Source organism: Anomaloglossus baeobatrachus, chromosome 8, assembly GCF_048569485.1.
Source record: "Anomaloglossus baeobatrachus isolate aAnoBae1 chromosome 8, aAnoBae1.hap1, whole genome shotgun sequence".
Lineage (NCBI taxonomy): Eukaryota > Metazoa > Chordata > Amphibia > Anura > Aromobatidae > Anomaloglossus > Anomaloglossus baeobatrachus.
Genome location: NC_134360.1, coordinates 204,656,509 through 204,681,087, shown reverse-complemented (window position 1 = coordinate 204,681,087; position 24,579 = coordinate 204,656,509). Strand labels below are relative to the sequence as shown.

General features: G+C 53.0%; 1 protein-coding gene across 1 annotated transcript in view; it reads right to left on the bottom strand.

Annotated features, from left to right (window-relative positions):
• The window catches only part of LOC142250075 (uncharacterized), a 127,878-nt gene that overhangs the window by 77,721 nt on the left and 25,578 nt on the right, over positions 1-24,579 (bottom strand). The window contains exon 4 of the mRNA XM_075322134.1: positions 5,201-5,248. Within this exon, the coding sequence (XP_075178249.1) occupies positions 5,201-5,248 (48 nt within the window). The remainder of the gene's footprint in view (positions 1-5,200; positions 5,249-24,579) is intronic.

Sequence of the window (24,579 nt, the reverse complement as noted above, 5' to 3'; positions counted from 1 at the left end):
CCTTGCAGGAGGAACTCACACGCCAGCGTGAGACTCAGACCCGCATGCTGCAATTCATGTCTTCTGTGGACGCCCGCCTGAACACGCTACAAGCGTCAGTTACATCTTCAGCATCTCGGGCTTCCACTAGACAATCCACGGCTCCAGCCTCCGTGTCAGCCTCTCCGGATGCTTCCAGACTTCGTTTGGCCTCACCACCCCGGTACGCCGGAGATCCCAAGACCTGCAGGGGATTCATAAACCAATGCTCCCTCCATTTCACGCAGCTGCCGCATTTGTTTGCCTCCGACCAAGCCAAGGTCGCATTCATCATGTCCCATCTAGAGGGTGAGGCACTGGCGTGGATGAACCCCTTGTGGGAAAAGGAGGATCCTGTGACCAAGAACATCCAGGAGTTCCTGCAGGCATTTCGTGGCACCTTTGACGAGCCCGGACGCGCCTCCGCGTCTGCCTCGTCTCTTCTCCGGTTACGTCAGGGAACTCTGACGGTGGGTCAATACGCCATCCGTTTTCGCACCTTGGCTTCGGAACTCGGGTGGAACAATGAGGCTCTAACCGCCGCCTTTTGGGAAGGACTCTCGGGTCGAATTAAAGATGAGCTGGCTGGCCGTGACGTACCGACCACCCTGGACGCCCTGATTACCCTAGCGACTCGAGTGGACATTCGCTTTCAGGAGCGATCCAAAGAAGTGTCCCGTGAGAGACGTCCGATACGGCATTCCTCTCCTCTGCAGAAGCCCGCCGTACTTCAGTCCACGGCATCTGGTGTCTCCGTCCACGAGCCCATGCAGATCGAGAGTGTGCGGCAGTCTGAACAACGCCGAGCAGAGCGGCTCGCCAAGGGCCTCTGCTTCTACTGCGGAGAGGGCACACACCTGCTACGCTCCTGTTCAGAGAGGCCGGGAAACTCCAAAGCCTAGGGTTGGTAGGAGAGGCCACCCTAGGTGCTGGGACTCTCTCAGACCCGGTTATGTGGACTGTTCAAGTGGCAACGGGAGAGACGCGGTTCACTGCCGAGGCGTACCTCGATTCTGGGGCAGCAGGCAATTTCATCCAGCAGGCCACGGTGGACAAGTACCAAGTGCCTGTTACTCCACTCGAAAAACCCCTCGTGATTGCCTCTGTGGATGGGAGACCCCTCTCTGACACCATCTCCTGGATCACCAGGCCGGTCGAACTGTGTATCGGTGCCCTGCACACCGAGAACATCGCTCTCTACGTCCTCCCACACATGTCCCATCACATCCTGCTGGGACTCCCCTGGTTACGGACACACGAACCGTCAGTCAGCTGGGGCACTGGTGAAATCACCCGATGGGGCTCCTCTTGCCACGAGAGATGTCTGAAGAGCATACAACCCATCCGACGGCCTCCGGTTCCAGAGTCCCTACCGGGACTGCCCTCGGCCTATTGGTCCTTCGCGGACGTCTTTGACAAAAAGGAATCTGAGGTACTTCCGCCACATCGTCCTTACGATTGTGCTATTGACCTGCTCCCGGGAACTACACCACCTCGAGGACGGATATATCCGCTGTCTCCTGCCGAAACAAGGGCCATGTCTACCTACATCACGGAGAACCTGGCAAGGGGATTTATTCGGAGATCCTCCTCTCCTGCTGGAGCAGGCTTCTTCTTCGTTAAGAAGAAAGAGGGCGACCTACGCCCATGCATAGACTACCGGGGATTGAACCAAATCACCGTGAAAAATAAGTACCCCCTGCCGCTCATCCCCGAATTGTTTGATCGGCTTAGAGGAGCTCGTGTGTTCACCAAGTTGGATCTTCGGGGTGCCTACAACCTGGTCCGCATCCGCTCTGGGGACGAATGGAAGACCGCGTTCAATACTCGCGATGGGCACTATGAATACTGTGTGATGCCCTTCGGCCTGTGTAACGCACCAGCAGTCTTTCAGGAATTGGTGAATGACGTGTTCCGGGACCTTCTCTACATCTGTGTGGTGGTGTATCTTGATGACATCTTGATCTTCTCTCCGGACCTCCAGACCCACAGAGAGAATGTGCAGTTGGTTCTACAACGACTGAGGGAAAATCGGCTGTACGCCAAGTACGAGAAGTGTGTCTTCGAGCAGTCTTCTCTTCCCTTCCTGGGTTACGTTATCTCCGATACCGGACTGCAGATGGATCCGAAGAAGGTCTCTTCCATTCTTAACTGGCCCCCTCCTTCTGGACTGAAGGCAATCCAACGCTTTCTGGGATTCGCAAACTACTACCGCCAGTTCATCCCTCACTTCTCGGCTCTAACTGCTCCTCTCTCCGCCTTGACTAAGAAGGGGGCTAATCCAAAGGACTGGTCACCTGCGGCCGACGCCGCGTTTGGCTCTCTGAAGCGGGCATTTGCCTCCGCCCCTGTGCTCCACCGTCCGGAGTTAAACCGACAGTTCACCTTGGAGGTGGATGCCTCCTCTTCGGGAGCCGGAGCAGTGCTCATGCAGAAGTCCTCCTCCGGGAAGATGGTGACTTGCGGTTTCTTCTCCAAGAGCTTCTCAGCGCCTGAACGCAACTACACCATCGGGGACCGAGAGCTATTGGCAGTCAAACTGGCTCTGGAGGAATGGCGCTACCTTCTAGAGGGAGCAGTGTACCCCGTAATCATTTACACGGACCACAAGAACCTGGAATACCTGCGGTCCGCTCAGCGACTGAACCCACGGCAAGCCAGGTGGTCCTTGTTCTTTGCCAGGTTCGACTTCCAGCTCCATTTCCGACCTGCGGACAAGAATGTACGCGCAGATGCCTTGTCCAGATCATTCCTGCCAATGGAACAGGAGGAGGAGTCATTCCAGCCCATCATCTGTCCTAGTAAAATCATTCCGGTGGCCCCTGTCACCCTGGCCCAGATACCGCCCGGGAAGACCTATGTCTCTGAGACCGACAGGCAAAAAGTGTTGCATTGGGGCCATGCCTCGAAAACAGCCGGCCATGCTGGTCAGAAGAGAACATGGAGTACGATTGTACGTCATTACTGGTGGCCATCCCTGCGCACGGACGTCGCTTCTTTTGTCTCAGCCTGCTCCTCTTGTGCCAGGAACAAGACGCCCAAACATCTGCCATATGGCCGTCTTCTGCCTCTGCCTATACCCTCCGTTCCGTGGCAACACATTGCAATGGACTTTATTACGGACTTGCCCCTGTCCTCCGGACACACAGTCATATGGGTCGTGGTGGATCGGTTCTCCAAAATGGCTCATTTCATCCCTATGGCTGGACTGCCCTCTGCCCAGGAACTCGCGGACGCCTATATACAACACATCTTCCGCTTGCATGGCTTTCCATCACACATTGTGTCTGACAGAGGAACTCAGTTCACCTCTCGCTTCTGGAGGGCTCTCTGCAAACATCTGGGAGTGACTCTGGACTTTTCTTCAGCCTACCATCCTCAGTCGAATGGCCAAGTGGAACGAGTCAATCAGATCTTGACCTCCTTCTTACGTCACTACGTCAACGCCCATCATGACGACTGGTCCACGCTTCTTCCTTGGGCTGAATTCTCCCATAACCACCACGTCAGTGAGTCCTCCTCCAGCTCTCCCTTCCATGTCGTTTACGGACTTCAGCCTTCCGTCCCATTGCCTGTATCCTCTTCCTCGGATGTCCCTGCTGCTGATGCTGTAGCCCGTGACTTTGCAACGATTTGGGACTCTGTCAAGGCGTCCCTTGGACGTGCTTCCCTGCGGATGAAGAGACACGCAGACAAGAGGCGTCTGGACCCTCCGTGTTTCTCTCCAGGAGATCTCGTCTGGCTTGCTTCCAAGTACGTCCGATTGAAGCTACCATCCTACAAGCTGGGTCCTCGCTACATCGGGCCGTTTAAAGTCCTCAGCAAGATCAATGAGGTCTCCTACAAGCTGCAGCTCCCGGCCACGATGAGGATACCCAACTCCTTCCACGTCTCTCTGCTCAAGCCGGTTGTCCTTGGTCCCTTCTCCGCTGCTGCCAGTTCGGCTCCTCCTCCAATTGCCGATGATGACATCTATGCGGTAAGGGATATCGTGGCCATGAAAACTGTACGGGGCCGACAGTTCTTCCTGGTGGACTGGGCAGGGTATGGTCCTGAGGATAGGTCCTGGGAGCCCCGGGAGAATGTGGGTACTCCTCTGATCCGTGCCTTCCTGTCCCGGTTGCGGGGAGGGGGGTGTGGGGGGGGTACTGTCACGCTCCCCGGGTCCCCTGCCCTGCTCCCCGGCTCACCTGCCACGCTCCCCGGCGTCTCTGCTTCTCTCCCCGGTCTCCAGCCTCCATTGCCCGCGGTCTCCAGGCGTCCCGGTCCCCGCTCCCGGCGTCTGTCGGTTACACAGCCCCAGCCCGGCTCCTCTGCTTCTTCCTCACCGCTCCCTGCCCTGGCTTCTGGCACCCGGGCCGCGCGCATGCGCATTAGGGCGCGCGCACGGTCATTGACCCTTTCTTAAAGGGCCAGCGTCCACTGACAGGAAATTAAGCACACAGGTACAGGGTATAAAGGGGATTAGTGTCCAAGTGGGCGGGGCCTGTTCTTCGTGTTTCCCAAGCTAGGAGTCAGGTCTCCTTGTGTTCCTGTGAGATACTCACCTCTCTCTCTTCTAGAGCCGTTCCTGCCTCGCCATCCGGTCCTGCTGAATCCAGAACCCCGAACGCTGACTATCTGCCATCCTGTCAGTCCGTACCACCTCTGATCCCTGCGGTGACCCGTCCTCTCGCTCCATCGGTTCCGGACTCCGCCTGACAACATCTCGGCCTCCGAACCTGAGCTCCGTCACCCGGACTACCATCTCTGACTCCGTAGTCCCAGGGACTTCACCGTTCTACTCTTGTACACGGACTGTCCTGCTACCCGTAGTGCTCCGGCTACCGGACCCCTTGCCTTCATCAAGGAGTTCGGTCCAGTGGATCCACCTCCTGGGTCTGCCCGTCCACCTGGCCCTAACAGGTGGTCACACATGTGCCGTGTACTCAGCTATACTCAGTAATTCGATCACAGGCCACCTCACAATTCCAACTAATCACTCCAGAGCTGCATTTTAATGTGGAGTATCACTTTAATTATTTTATATAATATATTTATATTCTATTATTATAAAGAACAGGAAAATAGTACATCCTTTCAATATATTACATTCTATATTACTACTTTCTTCTTTCTGTATAGTCAAAAAATACTTAAGATACCAGAAAAATACTCTGTCAATGTAAAATTGTGTCCTTACCAGTTTGCAAAACGCATCTGTCAATCCAGGAGCTATACGTAGTGCACCCTGCAATAACAAAGAACACATGACGTTGGCATAGTGGAGTCCTGGTGACCCCTTAACTGCTACCATACCCCCACCCCCAATACTTAACCCCTTATTGAAATGACCACAGACACATAATTGGATAAAATGGCCACAGCAGCCTTTTATTTAACATAACTTATAATAACATTTATAAAACAGGGGGTTGTGGTCCTCGAAGCTCAAACAATCTGGTGATCACCCAATACTCCAATCCTACCTTCCCCCTCAACCCCATTACTCCCAGCCGCAACCACAAACTCGGGAGCACCAAACAAATATGAGGGGGAAGGGTTAAACCACCAAGCACGGGAACCGACCCCACCAAGCCGATGTTCCCCCATGATCACCAGACCACTCCCCAACCAGTAATTAACGGGGGGGATTCCACCTCCATTGGGACCCCCCAATCCAATTTTCACCAACTTCGAGGACCCCACCCCCACCACCACAACGAGAGCGCTTTGACCCCCTCAAACGCTCGAGACCCCCCCTCTACCGGACAATGCCATGGCCCGCTCAATACCCTCCTGAATCCCCAAAGTCCACAAATCTGTCCCCACTGCATTCAGGTGAACCCCATCTGCCAACCAGTAATCCTGATCCACCGCCTCCAAATCAAAATGACGGACCGCCACCCCCCCATTCCTCACTACAAAACCCGAAATGGCCCGATTGATTTTTATACGGGTCTTATTCAGCCTTTCAACTGACCGAGCCCTACGCCATGTCCGTCTCGGGACAATCTCTGACCAGACCGTCCGAAGTCCTGGTACAGCCACCCACAGCCGAAGTAAATCATGTTTTATATCTCTGATCAACTCCCGGCCCGCCACCATTCCCACATCATTCCCCCCAACGTGCAATACCAGAATATCCGGCGCCCGGTCCAATCGCATTGCCCTGTGCACCTCGGGCAACACCCGCATCCACCGCATGCCCCGGATACCCAACCACCGGAGTACTGCCACATTTCGTGCAAAGCCCAGCTGACGACCCTCCGATCGGATGTCTGCCCGGATCGCTGCCCAGTGCACAAAGGAGTGGCCCAATATCCAGACCAAACGGGAAAAGTCCCCTGCAAAGGAAGACAACAAAAACATTACAGTACCATACCATAACACAACAAATCCAAAACTCCCCACCTCATAGGCCATGCTAAGGGCGCACATAACTCAAATATCTCCTGGATTCCCACCGACCTATCCTCCGTACTATCTCCGGACTCAACCCGCACACGGCCGCCTCAGTTGCTGCTCCAATCCTAAAAGAATGAGGCGCATAACAACCAGGATCCAGGCCAAGACCTTCCACACACCTCCGGAAAATTGCCCGAAACTGATAATTCGACAAGAAAGAACCATCCTCATGACAAAGCAACGGCCCATCTACCCGCGGTCGCAACCCCTTAAACTCCCGCAAACACCGCACCGGACACATTGCCGATTCCGCCACCATCCCCAGTAACACCCGCCGTCCTCTGCCGGATTGATCCGTCTTGGACCTCCGGAGCCAAAATTCCACGCTGGTGTCAGATAAAAGAACATCTCGCGCCTGAATCCCCCCGGAACCTTGCCGACTAACCGCCACCAATTCCCCAATCCGGAGCGCCCCGAAAAACGCAAACGAAAACGCCAGCCGAAACAAAATAACCTCAAAAACAGACGAACACACCGCACTCAGGTGGGCCCCCATTCGCTCCAAGAGAGCGAAAGACACTGGCCTCCTTCTATCCCCACAACTCTGCCCCCGGCGAAACCCCCTCAACGCCTGCCGCACCAAAAAGTTTTTCGTCAAATCCGGCCTATTCCGCAACTTAAAACCAAAGGCCAGGCCCGCCACCACCCGACCCACCTTCGCCTGGGACCAACCCCATGCCGACCACCGCCCAATCCACAAGAGTAACACGCCTACCTGATCCTCCACCGACCGAATCAAACCAAAAGACTGCACCCAAGCCTCCCATTGCTGCCACGCCTGCTGATAAGCCGTCCAAGTCGCCTCTGCCAACGATCCTTTGATCAAATGTCCAACTGCCCTCATACCACACTCCAAAGTTCGAGAGGGCACTGCAATCCCACGGCCATCGCCCCCGGCGCCAATTCCCTGAAGCGATCCCACTGGAAACGAGAGAGAGCATCAGCAATAGAGTTCAACACCCCCGGCACATGCGACGCAGATACACAAGCATTGATGGACAAACAGGCCAGCACTAATCTCCGCAAAACTTTAATCACCGGAGGGGAGTTGGCCGAGATATTGTTAATTGCTAACACGACCCCCATGTTATCACAGTAAAACCGCACCCGCCTGTTCCGAAATTGCTCCCGCCACAGAGTCACTGCCACCAAAATAGGAAAGATTTCCAACAGCACCAAATTCTTCACCAGCCCCGCCGACCGCCAAACCTCCGGCCATCCCTCTGCACACCACTCTCCTCCAAAATAAGCCCCAAAACCCTGACCCCCAGATGCATCGGTAAACAAGTCCAACTCCGAATTACCCACTAGAGGCTCCATGAAGAGGGACCGCCCGTTATAGTCCGCCAAAAATCGTCCCCACACCTCTAAATCCGCCTTGACGTCGGCTGACAGACGCACAAAATGATGAGGCACTAGCACCCCCGCAGTGGCCATCGCCAGCCGCCGTGAAAAAATCCGCCCCATCGGCATCACCCGACACGCAAAATTGAGTCTGCCCAGCAACGATTGCACCTCCCTCAGGGAAAGCTTTTTGACCCTCAGCGCCCTTGCTACCTGTTCCCTGAGAGCGACCACCTTATCCGCCGGTAACCGAAACTCCCACTTGTCCGAATCAATAACAATGCCAAGAAAAGAAATACATGTCCCCGGACCCTCTGTCTTCCCCGGCGCCAATGGGACTCCAAAACGCTGAGCTACCCACTCGATCGTTGCAAGCAAACTCTGGCAAACCCCCGCATTACCAGGACCAACACAGAAAAAATCGTCTAAATAGTGAATAACAGACTGCAAACCCGAAACATCCTTAACCACCCACTCCAAAAAGGAACTAAATGCCTCAAACAATGAACAGGACAACGAGCATCCCATGGGCAGGCATCTGTCAACAAAATAATTCCCTTCCCAAAAACAGCCGAGCAAGCGTACACTGTCCGGATGAACCGGCAACAACCGAAATGCGGATTCAATGTCCGTCTTAGCCATCAAAGCCCCCCGTCCACACCGCCGCACCCAGGCCGCCGCTTCATCAAACGACGTATACACCACCGAGCATAGCTCAGGATCTATACCATCATTCACCGATCCCCCCCCCCGCGGGTAAGATAAGTGGTGAATCAGGCGAAACTTGTTCGCCTCCTTCTTCGGCACCACCCCCAATGGTGAAACCACCAGATCCGGAAAAGGCGGGGACCGAAAAGGCCCCGCCATACGCCCCAAAGACACCTCCTTTTCCAACTTCTCCCGTACCACCTCCGGATGCTGGCTTGCCGACTGTAAATTCTTAAAATGCCCCTGCCCCGGACCTGCTCCAGAAGGAATGCAAAAACCAAATTGAAAACCCCTCGCTAGCAACTCCGCCTCCTCCCTCCTAGGAAACCTATTTAGGTAAGGGAGCATCTCTCGAAGCTTCACTGGAGTCTCCCCCTTTTGAATTACCAGGCCCCCCCTTGACCCTGCTACGTCGGAAACACTTTGACGCCCCGTGATTGGTGCCGCTACAGTGTGAGCAGTGGTGTTTAAACTTACACTGCTCCCCAAACTTGCACTGGCCCTCGTTGAAGAGCCAGCAAAGCCCTGCTTTCTGCACTCCTGGCTGACCTCCGGCTCCCCCGCCGGCCTGCTGGCCGTACCGCCCCCCAGCCTGGCCGGAAGCCCCGGCCGCCCCTGGAAAGGATTGCCCATACCGAGTCGGTGCCATGACCCGCAACCAGAGCCCAATATCCTTCTGGTCCCATCTTATGGACGGCCGAATGGCTTTCCGCTGACGAAACTGTTCGTCGTACCGCAACCAGGCCTGCCCCCCATACACCCTATAAGCTTCCCCTATAGAATCCAAATAGCAGAAAAGGTGCGAACAGTTGTCCGGCGCCTTTTCCCCTATTACACTGGCTAAAATTGCAAACGCTTGCAGCCAGTTTGTAAACGTCTGAGGGATCAACCGCCACCGCCGCTTCTCCTCATCCTCTTTTTTGTTGTCGTCTTTCTTGGGCTTGTCCAAATTAAATTTCTCTAACGGCAACAAAGAGAAGATTTCCACATAATCATCCCTCCAAATTTTTTCCCTAACTTCCTTCTTTAAATGCGAGCCCAGCGGCCCCTCAAAACACACGTAAACCTCCCCCCTCGCCTTATCATCCAAATGAATCCGATCCTTGTCTTTTTCCGTCTGCACAGAAACCGACACTGGCTCGGACCCCCGCCGTACCTCCGCTGCACTCGCTGCTGCCACCCCCACACCCGGGACCCCAGATCCCACCCACGCCGACGCACAACTTCCGACACTCCTGCTCCCTTCTAGCCGCGCCAACAACTGCCTGACCTCCGACAAGACCTCCACAACCCCTAATGACCCCGGCGGAGCCGCCTGCCCCTGAGCCATCCCAGCCCCAGCCAGACCCACTGCACTACCTAACACATCATTAGTCAAAGAAGACAAACAAGACACAGAGCTGTACTCACCAAGCTGCGCAGGAGCTGTGATCCCGCCAGCCGTCAATCCCGAATCCTGCCGTCCAGCCGTCCCTGGCGCCGCGTCCCTCTCCTGTCTGAAGTCCTCCACAGGTCCGATCGGCGCAGGTAACCTCGGATCGGTCGGTCCCGAGCCCAATCCAGGTGGTCCACGCACCGCCGCTCCTGGATCCCGACCACCAGGCTGCTGCTGAGACCCAGAGCAGTCCTGCCCTGGCCCGCCGACCTCCTGCCAGGGATCCCGCCGTCCGTCCTGCGTTTCCCGTGCCGTCCAGCCAGGCCGCCCGACCGGAACCTCGCCAGTGCGGCCCGCCGCATCCTCCAGGTCCTCTTGATGCCAGGTGGCAGCAGGCCCCTCCCCCATACCGGGCCGAGGCCTACTAACCACCGCTGACCTCAGCCGCGGACGTGAATTCCTCCCGGCGCGGAGGGGGCTCCCGAAGCTGGACACCTCCCCCACCGCCGGAGGGTCCCTGATGGGGCTTCCCCGCTGCCGCTGAGGCCCCGCAGGCACTGCACCGGACCGCCCCGGCTCCAACCGCGGCCTGCGAGCAGGACGCGCCTGCCCCGTGGCCCGCCCAGAACCGCCGGGAGAGAGGCGCTCCGGAGGCCTGGACCTGCGGCATGGCCGCCCCCTAGCTGCAGGAGGGACCTCCGCGGCCGGCCCCGGAGCCCCCCCCGACCGCCGACCGCAACGAGCGGGCCGCGCCTGCGGCCCAGCCGGGGCAGACGCAGATGCACCCGACACCACGCCACCGGCCAGCACCGCCCGCAGCTGCTCCTCCAACCAGCCGGAGGGATGGCGCCGGGCCGCCCCCCGCAGCTCCTCCAGCAAAGCATCCATAGCAGGTAATAGAACGGGGTTTTTTTTTTTTTTTTTTTTTTTTTTAACAGCAGCGTCCAGCAGTGACAACTACTTCAGCTGCAGCCGCAGCAATGCCAAGCTTTTCCCCGCTCCTAGCCTAACGGTCCCTAAACCCCCACCCCTCTCTCTCTTCACCCTATCCCCCCTAGCCACGTCATGCCGGCCTCCACCTACCCCCTGGGGAGGGGGTGGAGGTTCCAGCCGGGCACTAGATAGTTGAGGATTGTGTTTTTTCATTGTTTTGGTATTATATGAATGCTGTTTGTATATTTCAAGATCATCATAATCTTGTGAGTAACTGATATCCAGTTGGAATCTGCAGAATTCATTAGAAACAACGAAGGTAAATAAATTGGAAGTCTTGTACTATGATTGTTGAAATGTAGTTAGACATATCTGGTGTAACTGCAGCCTGAAGCTAGGAGGGCCCTTTGCTTCTCACCTTACTTCTGAGCAAGGTAAATAACAAAAATTTTGGACTAGCGAAAGAAAATCAGTAGCTCAGAGAAAGTTCGTCCCCAAATATATTCTTGTAAGAAGCTTCATGGAGGACAGATACGGGCATCAGTCGTCTTCTTCCAATGGACCCTGCATTCTGGTAAAGAAGTTGCCCTCTACTCGGACAACCCCTTCTCAAATCTGTATGTTTCCCCATTTAAAATAATAAAACTGATACTCACCGCTGGTGCCGGTGCGGTTTCAGCAGTGTGGGCACTGTCTTTTCTGACGATCGGGTAAAAGTGTGACGTAACGCCATCCCGCTGGCCAATCAACAGCCGCGTCACTCTCCCCAACGTCGGACAAATTGCTGACATCCGGAGTAAGTGAGCGCTGCTGCTCTCGCTTCCTCCAGATGTATGTGTTGTCAGTCTAGCGAATAACCCCTTTAAGAGCTCCACGCATCTTTTTTCAGATATCTCAGTTACACCTCCACCATGCTGGATATGGTAAAAAGTTTCACAGTTGTTGCAATAATAGTACTTTTATTTTTGTGATATTCATAAGGTGCAGTTCTGACAGGATTCTAAAAATTGTGGCGAAAATATTGCTGTTTTGCGGCAATTCAGAAATCATGGCAATTTCTGCCTTTACAGAAATGTTGACAAAAATAAAAAATAAAATAAAATAAAAAGGAACAAAAAGGTTTTTTTGTGAAAATCTTTTCAAAACGCAGAACTTCACTGTATTATGTGACAACACGTCCGTGAAGCACAGATTGCATTTATAGCATAAGATCTGGCTTTACTGCTCGTCCCACCAAACTGGGCTAACTGCTTCCATTTGTACCTATAATGCAGTTACTCTGGTGGGGGATCAGGCTCTTCCGATCTGAGCACAGCCAAAGTTTCACAGACTTGTACAATGGGCCTTAGGCCTCTTTCGCACATCCGTGCAAAACACACGTTTTGCATGGTTCATGGTATAGGTGCGTATGTGTATGTTTGTGTCCACGTGTGTGTTCAGCGTGTTCTATCCCTTTGCTGAAACTGACTCAGTTGCCCTTAGCAACCAATCAGATTCCACTTTTCTTTCTTCACAGACTCTTTGGAAAATGAAAGGTGGAATCTGATTGGTTGCTAAGGGAAACTGAGTCAGTTTCACTGTACACCATGTTTGATAACCCTATCACGCATACTGTCAACCTACTTTTGGACCACCCTATATATATAAATACCTCCATTTATGTATAAGGTAGAATTTATTTTGTTTTTTCACAGTGTGCGGCTGGAATTTTTTCTCATATTTATACAACATCCAGATACACACCTGTTCACATTGTAAAGGTGCTGCCAGTACGGTTTGAACGCAGGTGAATACCAGCGTGGGAAACCAGCAAGGGAACCCCTGTTTCATTCTGTTTTTTTCTATTGTATAATGCATATAACAGGGAGTGATGCTCTGTTTGTTGGATTTGCACTTCAGATCTTGGCTGCTTCAGTAGCCTCCTTTTTGTTCACCAGCTGATCTTGTAGGTTTTTAAAACCCAGAGAAGATGCAGTGTAGTGTATGACCCAGCAAAGAAGGTTGCCGTGAAGGGGCGCTGGGCTGGTATTACAATAGCCATTCTAATATTCTATATACCTCCATTTATGTATAAGGTAGAATTTATTTTGGTTTTTCACAGTGTGAGGGTGGAATTTTTTCTCATTTATATATACACACTGTATATATACTGTATATACTGTGTATATATCTATATATATAATTGCCTTATTCTGTCTGTCTGTCTTGCACCAAAATTACGTCATTACAGTGACAACCGTCGCATTGGCCGCTCGGCTCGGCCAGGCCATGCCCCCCCGCACTTATTGGCCGCTCGGCTCAGCACGGCCACGCCCCCCGCACGCATTGGCCGCTCGGCTCGGCCACGCCCCCCGCATACTGTGCCCGCTCGGCCCGCCACGCCCCTCGCACACTGTGCCCGCTCGGCCACGCTCCCCACACGCTGTGCTCACTCAGCCACGCCCCCCGCATGCTGTTCTTGCTCGGCCACGCCCCTCGCACGCTGTGCCCGCTCGGCCACACCCCCGCACACTGTGCCTGCTCGGCCATGCCCTCCACACACTGTGCCCGCTCGGCCACGCCCCCGCACACTGTGCCCGCTCGGCAATGCCCCCCGCACACTGTGCCCACTCGGCCATGCCCCCGCACACTGTGCCCACTCGGCCACGCCCCCCACTTTGCCTGCTCGGCCACGCCCCCCGCACACTTTGGGCACCTATACACCTCCCCCCAGGACTACTCCACCTATTATCCTCCTCTCCCGCCAGGACTACTCCTCCAACACACACACACTGCACAAAACATACCTCCCCCCAAAACACACACATACACACCCACACAAACCACGCAACACACACAGCACCGCACACACACCCACACAAACAGCGCAACACACACAGCACCACACACACACAACGCTGCAGACACACAGCGCTCCACAAACAATGCAACACACAACGCAACACACAAACAACACCTCTCTCACACACCCCCACACCTAGACAACACCCAGAACATACAGCGCCCTACACAAACACTTGGCAACTACACACAACAACATCTATATATATATAACAAAAATCATACATTACCTACACAATAGATTCTAGAATAGCTGATGCATTAGAATTGGGCCACCTTCTAATATATATATATATATATATATATATATATTTATATATATATATAAATGTGACTCCCTGGCAAAATAAGGTAGTCACAAATAGGCCCCCGCATTATACCGTTCCCTCACTAGCAAACACACAGCCAACCAGAAACCCTAGTCACCCCCTCTTAGGGAAAGTTAGAAACACCAGTGGGCATGACCGCCCACCCAGGGGTCTAGATAGCCCAGGGCGGGAAAACAAGCAGTTAAGCTTTAGTTGAGTCTGAAGTTCAGTTTGGAGAGGAGTGTGGGCTGGAGCTAAGTGTAGCTCCAGCAGGAAAGTTCAAGTTGAATGGTACCAGGGTAGGAGCCCTGGTGCCACTGGCTAGGAGGCAGACAATGGTCTCCGTCAACAGGAGATGGGAAGACGACTCGGCAGAACCGAGGTGGACCGGGACAGGGTTGTAGCCCCCTGGTACCGACACGGGGAACTGAACCGGAAACTATAGCACAAAGGGGGGTACTCGGACCCTGAAGCCAGAAACCAGAACCAAGCAGACTGGTTAATTCATCGATTGAGGCCAGGACTAGAGGTCCTGTCCTACCCAAAGTCCCTCATAGAAGACAACAGCTCACCGATAGGGATAAGACTAAGAGGTCACTGCCAGGGCCCATAGATCCCACGGGCCAGCATCTGCGGGCACGGCTCCTTAGGCCACATCCAGCCGGGAGCGGACTCCTGAGTTTCACACTAGGAAAGTCCACCTTACACAAGCAGTGCAGGAAAAGGATAGAGATCACCAGCCGGGTGATGGACCTGAATGCAATCGGCCACCATCACCTTGGTTTACCAGAGACTTGTGTGGTTTATTAACCGTAAGTACACCAACACTCCCTGCGGTCGCTATTAGAGATGAGCGAACCGGTCGTGGTTCGGCTCGAGTTCGGTTCGCCAAACGGAGATCCCGTTCGAGTTCGGTTCGTCGAACGTTCGACGAACCGAACTCGAACCGCATAGGAAACAATGGCAGGCATTCACAAACACATAAAAACACCTAGAAAACACCCTCAAAGGTGTCCAAAAGGTGACAAACAACTCACAACACAACACAAACACATGGGAAAGTGACAAGGACATATACTAATGCGAAAACAAAAGAGGTAGACAAGGAAAAAGAGGAGGAGACACAGATATAGGCATGGCACGCCCTTCTAAAATCATGTAAAACACCGCAAGGTGACTCCAAGTGGAGTCTCCCTTTTTTCCAAAAATTGGGCCACACACACACCCACCCCTTCAGTGGCAGCACTTGTGCCCCAGTTGTACACTTCACAGCTAGATTTGCATCAAGCACATTCAAAAATATGCCATTCTTAACCGTCCCCAGGATGACACCAGGGTAGGTAGCTAAGTCTTTCCTGATCCCAGCGCTGTGCATCTTGGATCATTTTTAAAAACAATGTAAGCAAGGGTTACTCCAAGCGGAGTCTCCCTTTTTTCCAAAAATTGGGCCACACACACACCCACCCATTCAGTAGCAGCAGTTGTGCCCCAGTTGTACACTTCACAGCTAGATTTGCATCAAGCACATTCAAAAATACGCCATTCTTAACCGTCCCCAGGATGACACCGGGGTAGGTAGCAAAGTCTTTGCTGAACCATGACTTGTTCATCTTGGCTCCTTTTAAAAAACACAGCAAGCAAGGGTTACTCCAAGCGGAGTCTCCTTTTTTTCCAAAAATTGGGCCCCACACACACCCACCCCTTCAGTGGCAGCAGTTGTGCCCCAGTTGTACACTTCACAGCTAGATTTGCATCAAGCACATTCAAAACTACGCCATTCTTAACCATCCCCAGGATGACACCGGGGTAGGTAGCAAAGTCTTTGCTGAACCATGACTTGTTCATCTTGGCTCCTTTTAAAAAACACAGCAAGCAAGGGTTACTCCAAGCGGAGTCTCCCTTTTTTCCAAAAATTGGGCCACACAGACACCCCATCAGTGGCAGCACTTGTGCCCTAGTTGCAAACAGGATGTTTTGATTTGCATCAAGCACATTCAAAAATACACCATAATTTACCGTCCCCAGCATGACACCGGGGTAGGTAGCTAAGTCTTTCCTGATCCCAGCGCTGTGCATCTTGGATCATTTTTAAAAACAATGTAAGCAAGGGTTACTCCAAGCGGAGTCTCCCTTTTTTCCAAAAATTGGGCCACACAGACACCCCATCAGTGGCAGCACTTGTGCCCTAGTTGCAAACAGGATGTTTTGATTTGCATCAAGCACATTCCAAATCCACAAGCATTTACTCTCCCCAGGATGACACAGGGGTAGTAAATTCCTTGTGGATCCATGACTTGTTCATTTTGATGAACGTCAGTCTGTCCACATTGTCACTGACCAGACGCGTGCGCTTATCTGTCAGCACACACCCAGCAGCACTGAAGACACGTTCAGAGACAACGCTGGCAGCTGGACACGACAAAATCTCCAAGGCGTAAGTGGAGAGCTCTGGCCATTTTTCAAGATTTGAAGCCCAAAATGAGCAAGGCTCCATTTGCAACGTCATGGCATTGATGTTCATTTGGAGATACTCCTGTATCATCCTCTCCAGCCGTTGACTATGTATCAGACTTGTTGTCTCTGTTGGCCTTGCAAAGGAGGGTCTAAAAAAATTATGAAAAGATTCAATAAAATTGCTGTTACCAGCACCAGATACGGTGCTACTGGTACGGGTAGACTGTTGAAGATGACGAGACCGTCCCATGTTTGTCAAGTTACAACTGGGAGATTCACTCCCTGCACCTGCACGGTTGTTTGGTGGAAAAGCCGAGCTAAGATCGAGTAACAGCTTCTGCTAATACTCGTGCATACGTGCGTCCCTTTCTATGGCTGGAATTATGTCACAAAATTTGGACTTGTACCGGGGATCTAATAGTGTGGCAAGCCAGTAGTCATCATCACTTCTAATTTTGACAATACGAGGGTCATGTTGGAGCTAGTGCAGTAAGAAAGCACTCATGTGTCTTGCGCAGCCATGCGGACTAAGTCCACGCTGTGTTTGTGGCATAGAGGTGCTAACCGTTCTTTCTTCCTCTGACATCTCCCCCCAACCTCTTCCAACTGAAATTTGACCAAGGTCTCCCTCATCCGCTGAGTCTTCCATGTCCATGGACAGTTCATCCTCCATTTCTTCATGTTCTCCTGCACCTTCCTCAACATTTCGCCTGCTACCATGCGCCCTTGTTGATCCCTGTCCCCCATGGTCCCATGCCTGCCGCGTTGGTGATGATGAACGTCTGGACCTTGGTGATGTTGTTGTCCCTTGCGCATATGAATCCTCCTGTAGTTCCTCCCCTTCCTGTTGTCCCACCCCCTGACTCCGAATAGTGTTTAGCGTGTGCTCCAGCATGTAAATGACTGGAATTGTCATGCTGATAATGGCATTGTCAGCGCTAAACATATTCGTCGCCATGTCAAAACTGTGCAGAAGGGTGCATAGGTCCTTGATCTGAGACCACTCCATCAGGGTGATCTGCCCCACCTCTGCATCTCGTTGGCCCAGGCTATATGTCATGACGTATTGCACCAGGGCTCGGCGGTGCTGCCACAGTCGCTGTAACATGTGGAGAGTCGTATTCCAGCGTGTCGCCACATCGCATTTCAGGCGATGAACCGGCAGGCCGAAAGACTTCCGGAGCGATGCAAGTCGCTCAGCTGCGGCGGTTGAATGGCAGAAGTGAGCAGACAGTTTTCGTGCCCTGGTCAGAAGGCCATCTAGGCCGGGATAGTGTGTTAAAAATTGCTGGACAACAAGGTTCAACACGTGAGCCATACAAGGCACGTGTGTCACCTTGCCCAGGCGAAGGGCCGCACCCAGGTTTGCAGCATTGTCGCACACAGCCTTACCAGGCTGCAGGTTGAGTGGAGACAACCATTTATTAAACTCGGACCGCAGAGCTGACCACAACTCCTCAGCTGTGTGACTCTTATTCCCAAGACATGTCAAGCTAAAGACCGCCTGATGCCGTTGCGCTCTGCTGCCAGCATAGTAATGAGGGGTGCGTGATTCCTTCTGCGCAGTGAGAATGCTGGTGGCCTGACCAGGCAGGCTTGGGGTGGAGGTGGAGGACACAGATGAGGTGGAGGAGGCAGAAGCAGTGGCGGAACTTGGACAGACAGAGGATTGACACACAAGTCGTGGGGACGGCAAGACTTGTGCAGCAGACCCTTCACCATCTATCACCATAGTTACCCAGTGCCCAGTCAGCGACATGTAACGTCCCTGTCCATGCTTACTGGTCCAAGTATCGGTGGTGAAATGCACCCGTTCACACACAGAGTTTCTCAAGGAAGCGGTGATGTTGTGTGCGACATGCTGGTGTAGCGCGGGCACACCTTTCTTAGAGAAGTAGTGGCAACTGGGCATCTGGTACTGGGGCACAGCGACAGACATAAGGTCTCTATAATCCTGTGTGTCCACCAGGCGGAAAGGCAGCATTTCGGTAGCCAAGAGCTTACAGAGGGATAAAGTCAACCTCTTAGCTTTGTCATGGGTCGCAGGAAATGGCCTTTTATTTGTCCACATCTGAGGGACAGAGATCTGGCTGCTGTGTGTAGACGGTGTTGAGTAGGGTGTCCCTGGAAAAATGCAGGTTTGTGGGGAAAGTGCAGGCGGAGACATGATGTTGCCTTCATCCAACGTTGGTGCTATCGATGTCTGAGAGAACTGTACACACGCACTTGTTTCCCCTTCCAAACCAACTGACGACCTACCAAGCAAACTGCCTGTTGCGGTTACAGTGGTGGAAGTTGTGCGTGGAAAACCAGGTGTGACAGCTGTCCCCACAGTCCTAGAAGATGAAGAGCGCGCGGATGCACTGGAAGGGGCAAGCCGTGGATGGTTCGCTCCGCTAGGCCGCATTGCAGCACGGTGAGCTTCCCACTGGGACATATGATATTTATTCATGTAACGATTCATGGAAGAAGTTGTCAAACTGCTGAGGTTTTGCCCTCTACTAACAGAATCACGAGAAATTTTACAGATCACATAATTTGGGCGATCTTTTTCTATGTCAGAAAAGGACCAGGCTAGGCAAGGCTTAGAGGGCATGTGACCTGCTGAGCCCCCCCGACTAGTGCTCAGAGGCAGAGTGGTGGCTGATGATGCAGTTGTAGACGTGCTACCAGTGCTCCGACTCTGTCCAGGAAGGCGCAAGGTAACTTCGTCGTCGGTTGCATCCTCCTCCACCGCCTCTGTTGACCTCCTCGACTGCCAGACTGTGGGTTGACAGTAGGTGGGATCTAGAACTTCCTCATCAATTGTTGTGTTTGCACTCTCCTCACCCTCAGACCGAGCCTCTTCTTGCCCTGACCGAATATTTAAGTTGTCATCACAATCTGGTATCTGCGTCTCATCGTCATCAGTATGTTCCTCATTGTCTATAACCACAGGTGTTACAGTTTGTGACAAAGGGTCAACATTATGCTCAGAAACTTGGTCCTCACGGTCTGAATCAGAGTCACAAAGGTTCTGGGCATCACTGCAGACCATTTCCTGTTCTGTACTCACTGTAGCTTGGGAGCAGACATCTGATTCCCAGGCTATAGTGTGACTGAACAGCTCTGCAGACTCAGCCAGCTCAGTTCCACCATACTGTGCAGGGGGGATGGAGACTTCAGAGCTGGGAGAAAGCAAGTTTGATTGGGATGACAACTGAGAGGACTGGTGTTTTTTGGATGCGGTAGTTGAGGTGGCTGAGAGGGCACTTGTTGGACCACTTGAGATCCATTCAAGCATTTTCCTTTTTTGGCCATCATCTACCTTTGTTCCAGTTGTTCGTGTCCGTAAAAAAGGGAGCACATCGGATTGTCCACGGTAAGTAGTAGACATCTTACTTTTGCTGGTAGATGGTCTATCTTCAGCAGATGTTAATGGAGCTTTGCCACCTTCCCCACGGACAAACCCTTTTTTTCCTTTTCCAACACGCCTCTTCCCCTTTCCACCAGCATCTGTCATTTTGCCACTCATGTTGATTGCGATAAGATTGTGCACATAAAATGTGGTAGTAAAAATTGAGAGGTGGTGTAGATTGCAGCGGTGGTCTAGCTTTATTAACAGCAGAATAAACAATAATAACTATCCCTGACAATGCAACTACAGCCCTTAAACTGGCAACATAAATTGCTAGTATAATAGCTTTGTAACAATGAGCTTGGATGTTCAATGCAGACGTGCTGCAAATATCTTTGCACTAGTGGGACAATACAGAAGTCCAACAGCCACTTTTAGGATGCCACTAAGTTCTCTCAGTGTTTGCTAGTATAATGGCTTAGTAACAATGAGTTTGAGTGTGAAATGCAGGCAGACGTGCTGCAAATATCTTTGCACTAGTGGGACAATACAGAAGTCCAACAGCCACGTTTAGGATGCCACTAAGTTCACTCAGTGTTTGCTAGTATAATGGCTTAGTAACAATGAGTTTGAGTGTGAAATGCAGGCAGACGTGCTGCAAATATCTTTGCACTAGTGGGACAATACAGAAGTCCAACAGCCACGTTTAGGATGCCACTAAGTTCACTCAGTGTTTGCTAGTATAATGGCTTAGTAACAATGAGTTTGAGTGTGCAATGCAGGCAGACGTGCTGCAAATATCTTTGCACTAGTGGGACAATACAGAAGTCCAACAGCCACTTTTATGATGCCACTAAGTTCACTCAGTGTTTGCTAGTATAATGGCTTAGTAACAATGAGTTTGAGTGTGCAATGCAGGTAGACTTGCTGCAAATATCTTTGCACTAGTGGGACAATACAGAAGTCCAACAGCCATGTTTAGGATGCCACTAAGTTCACTCAGTGTTTGCTAGTATAATGGCTTAGTAACAATGAGTTTGAGTGTGCAATGCAGGCAGACGTGCTGCAAATATCTTTGCACTAGTGGGACAATACAGAAGTCCAACAGCCACTTTTATGATGCCACTAAGTTCACTCAGTGTTTGCTAGTATAATGGCTTAGTAACAATGAGTTTGAGTGTGCAATGCAGGCAGACGTGCTGCAAATATCTTTGCACTAGTGGGACAATACAGAAGTCCAACAGCCACTTTTATAATGCCACTAAGTTCACTCAGTGTTTGCTAGTATAATGGCTTAGTAACAATGAGTTTGAGTGTGCAATGCAGGCAGACGTGCTGCAAATATCTTTGCACTACTGGGACAATACAGAAGTCCAGCAGCCACGTTTAGGATGCCACTAAGTTCACTCAGTGTTTGCTAGTATAATGGCTTAGTAACAATGATTTTGAGTGTGCAATGCAGGCAGACGTGCTGCAAATATCTTTGCACTAGTGGGACAATACAGAAGTCCAACAGCCACGTTTAGGATGCCACTAAGTTCACTCAGTGTTTGCTAGTATAATGGCTTAGTAACAATGAGTTTGAGTGTGAAATGCAGGCAGACGTGCTGCAAATATCTTTGCACTAGTAGGACAATACAGAAGTCCAACAGCCACGTTTAGGATGCCACTAAGTTCACTCAGTGTTTGCTAGTATAATGGCTTAGTAACAATGAGTTTGAGTGTGCAATGCAGGTAGACTTGCTGCAAATATCTTTGCACTAGTGGGACAATACAGAAGTCCAACAGCCATGTTTAGGATGCCACTAAGTTCACTCAGTGTTTGCTAGTATAATGGCTTAGTAACAATGAGTTTGAGTGTGCAATGCAGGCAGACGTGCTGCAAATATCTTTGCACTAGTGGGACAATACAGAAGTCCAACAGACACTTTTATAATGCCACTAAGTTCACTCAGTGTTTGCTAGTATAATGGCTTAGTAACAATGAGTTTGAGTGTGCAATGCAGGCAGACGTGCTGCAAATATCTTTGCACTAATGGGACAATACAGAAGTCCAACAGCCACGTTTAGGATGCCACTAAGTTCACTCAGTGTTTGCTAGTATAATGGCTTAGTAACAATGAGTTTGAGTGTGCAATGCAGGCAGACGTGCTGCAAATATCTTTGCACTAGTGGGACAATACAGAAGTCCAACAGCCACGTTTAGGATGCCACTAAGTTCACTCAGTGTTTGCTAGTATAATGGCTTAGTAACAATGAGTTTGAGTGTGCAATGCAGGCAGACGTGCTGCAAATATCTTTGCACTAGTGGGACAATACAGAAGTCCAACAGCCACTTTTATGATGCCACTAAGTTCACTCAGTGTTTGTGTGGCACCCTGGACAAGCCAGGGGCCACAGGTAACACCACCACCACACCCCACACTCCCTGTAGGTACATCGAAGTCAGAACACAAAACCCTTGTTGCCCTCCCAGGGGCTGATGTCCACACCAGGGGGTGGAGCCAGGCGGTTGGTCTCCACCCACCAAGGAGTTCACAGTCCTGGAGGAGGGAAAAGGGTCAGTCTAGTTTGGACAGTGAAAGCGTGAGGAGCAAAGTGTAGTAGTGGAGCAACTGACTGACAGAGTCCGGGTGTGTGGCCTGGACTGGACAGCAAGGTTGGCAGACGGTGGAGACCGTCTGCAGTGGAGGCTGATTGGAGTCCACCGTAAGGACCGTGGATGGGCGGTGGCCCGGCGGTACCGGACCGGTACACAAAGAGAAGCCAGCACCAGTGGCAGGGGCTTTTTGGACCCCGGCAAGGCTTGGAGTCGCTGTGAATTTGCCGAATCCGTTAGTGAAGGGGACCTCCTGGGTTTCCAAACAACCAAGTCCCGATAGAGGGCAACCGTCCAACCGTGAAGGGGAGACACCGCCACCGCCAAGGGCAACAGTTTCCCAGGGCCAGCGCCTGCGGGCAAAGAGGGGCTCCTCCGGCCCATATCCAAGTCGGGGAGCGGGTTACCGGTGGGAACCCATCGCTACCAACCAGAAGCTTAGGTGCAGGGAGAGACAGTCACTACCACCTACAGGGAGACAACAACCACAGCCATCTGTGGGACCCGTCCATCCAGCCGAGTGTTTTACGAAGAACTGTGTCCTGATTGCTGGCGTGAGTGAGTACCCCCGTGCCGTGCAGCACAGCGCTGCCCCTGCGACCCTGCACCTCGCCAGGCCCCGCAACCCGCCTGCCATCCTACCTACCCCATCACCGGGCCCCGGGACAACCAACCCCCTACCCACGGAGGGGAGAACTACCAACCAAGCTGCTCCCTGTCACCGCTCCCGGGATCCCCGTACAGAGCAGCGGTGGTGTCACCAAAATTACCACAACCGTGGGTGGCGTCACGGACAATATATCCAATCCCCACAATCAAAACCTCCCTTTTCACTCACGGGCGAGGAACGCCGCTCGAGTCCCCGGGATCCGGCCCCACCGCTCGAGCCACCACCGAGCAGCAGCAGCAGCAGCCAGACCCGAGCAGTGGGAGAGCGCAGCGTCACCTCCTCCGCCCGCGACAACTTGGCGTCACGAACAAGATCTTACCGCTCTGCCGTCTGGTAGAGGTGCGCCTTGTGACCGCCGGAGGTGTCCGGCCGAAAAATTTGAGAAGCCGCCATCTTGGGCGCGAAGAATTCCCGCTCGAGCGTCTCGTCGAGCAGTAGAGGCGCGAAGGCCAAAACCCCGCCCCTGTAGAGGAGGAACCGGAAAGAGGCTGAAGCAGACGGAATGGCGGCTGGCCGCATGTGAGCGCCGCTATAAAGGCAGGGACGCCATCTTGTTCCTGGGAGAGGCTGCCAGCAACATGTATATGCCATCCCGAAGCACCGTAGCCCCCGCGCCTGGAACCGCGGCGTGGGTGGAGATCCGGACCGCGCAGCTCTACCAAAGGCTGCAGGTCAAGATGCAGCTCCTCATGGAGGAGTGGGAGACCGACATGGCAGAAGTCATAGCGACCGTGCGGAGACGCGAGGAGGAAGTATCGGCAGGGAGGGTGAGTGATCCACGCCCCGGTACCCCTAGTGGGTCGGTCATCAAGGCTGCGGGGCCCGGTCCCAACCCGCTCGCCCTGCTACCTCCCTCGCTACCAATCTCGGCTGTCGTGACCCCGCCACTAGGCCCGCTACCACCGCAACCGGTAGCGATACCCAGCATGTCCGCCCCAGTGGACCGACCTGTAGCTGGAGCCCGCAGCCGACCGGAGGTGCTGCCGTGGAAAGCTCCGAAGCCTAAACCGGAGGCATCTGCAGAGAGTTCCCCCGAGCCGGAGCCGGCGGCCCGCTCTGTGCCGAAGGCCCAGCAGAGGAAAGCCCCTGTGCTCATCCCCCACACCTCGGCTGAGGTTGCGCCGGGTTGCCGCTCCAAGGCGGCGTCCAAGGCTAAGTCACTGCGGGACCTTCCGCCCAGATCACCAGCAGTGGGCAGTGTCCAAAAGGTCTCGCGGGGCCCGACCCGTGCGCCGGAGCTCGCAGCAGCGCCATACTGGGATAGGGAGCCGGTACCGTTGGGTCTGGGAATCGATGAGAGGGAAAGGAAGAAGGCGGAGTTGGTGGCCCGTGCAATCCGGGAAAAAGAGAACCTCTGTCAAGCAACTTTCCGGGTCCGGGGCCCGCTGTATGAGGGGCAGGTGAGGCGGTTTGATGTCCGCCGGGGCTATGGTTTCATCTATGAACCGGGCCTGGAGGCCGAAGTTTTCATAGCCTGGCGGGATGTTAATGCTCACCTGCCAGAAGAGCACCCTGGCCGCAACCTGATGCCAGGGGACTTGGTGC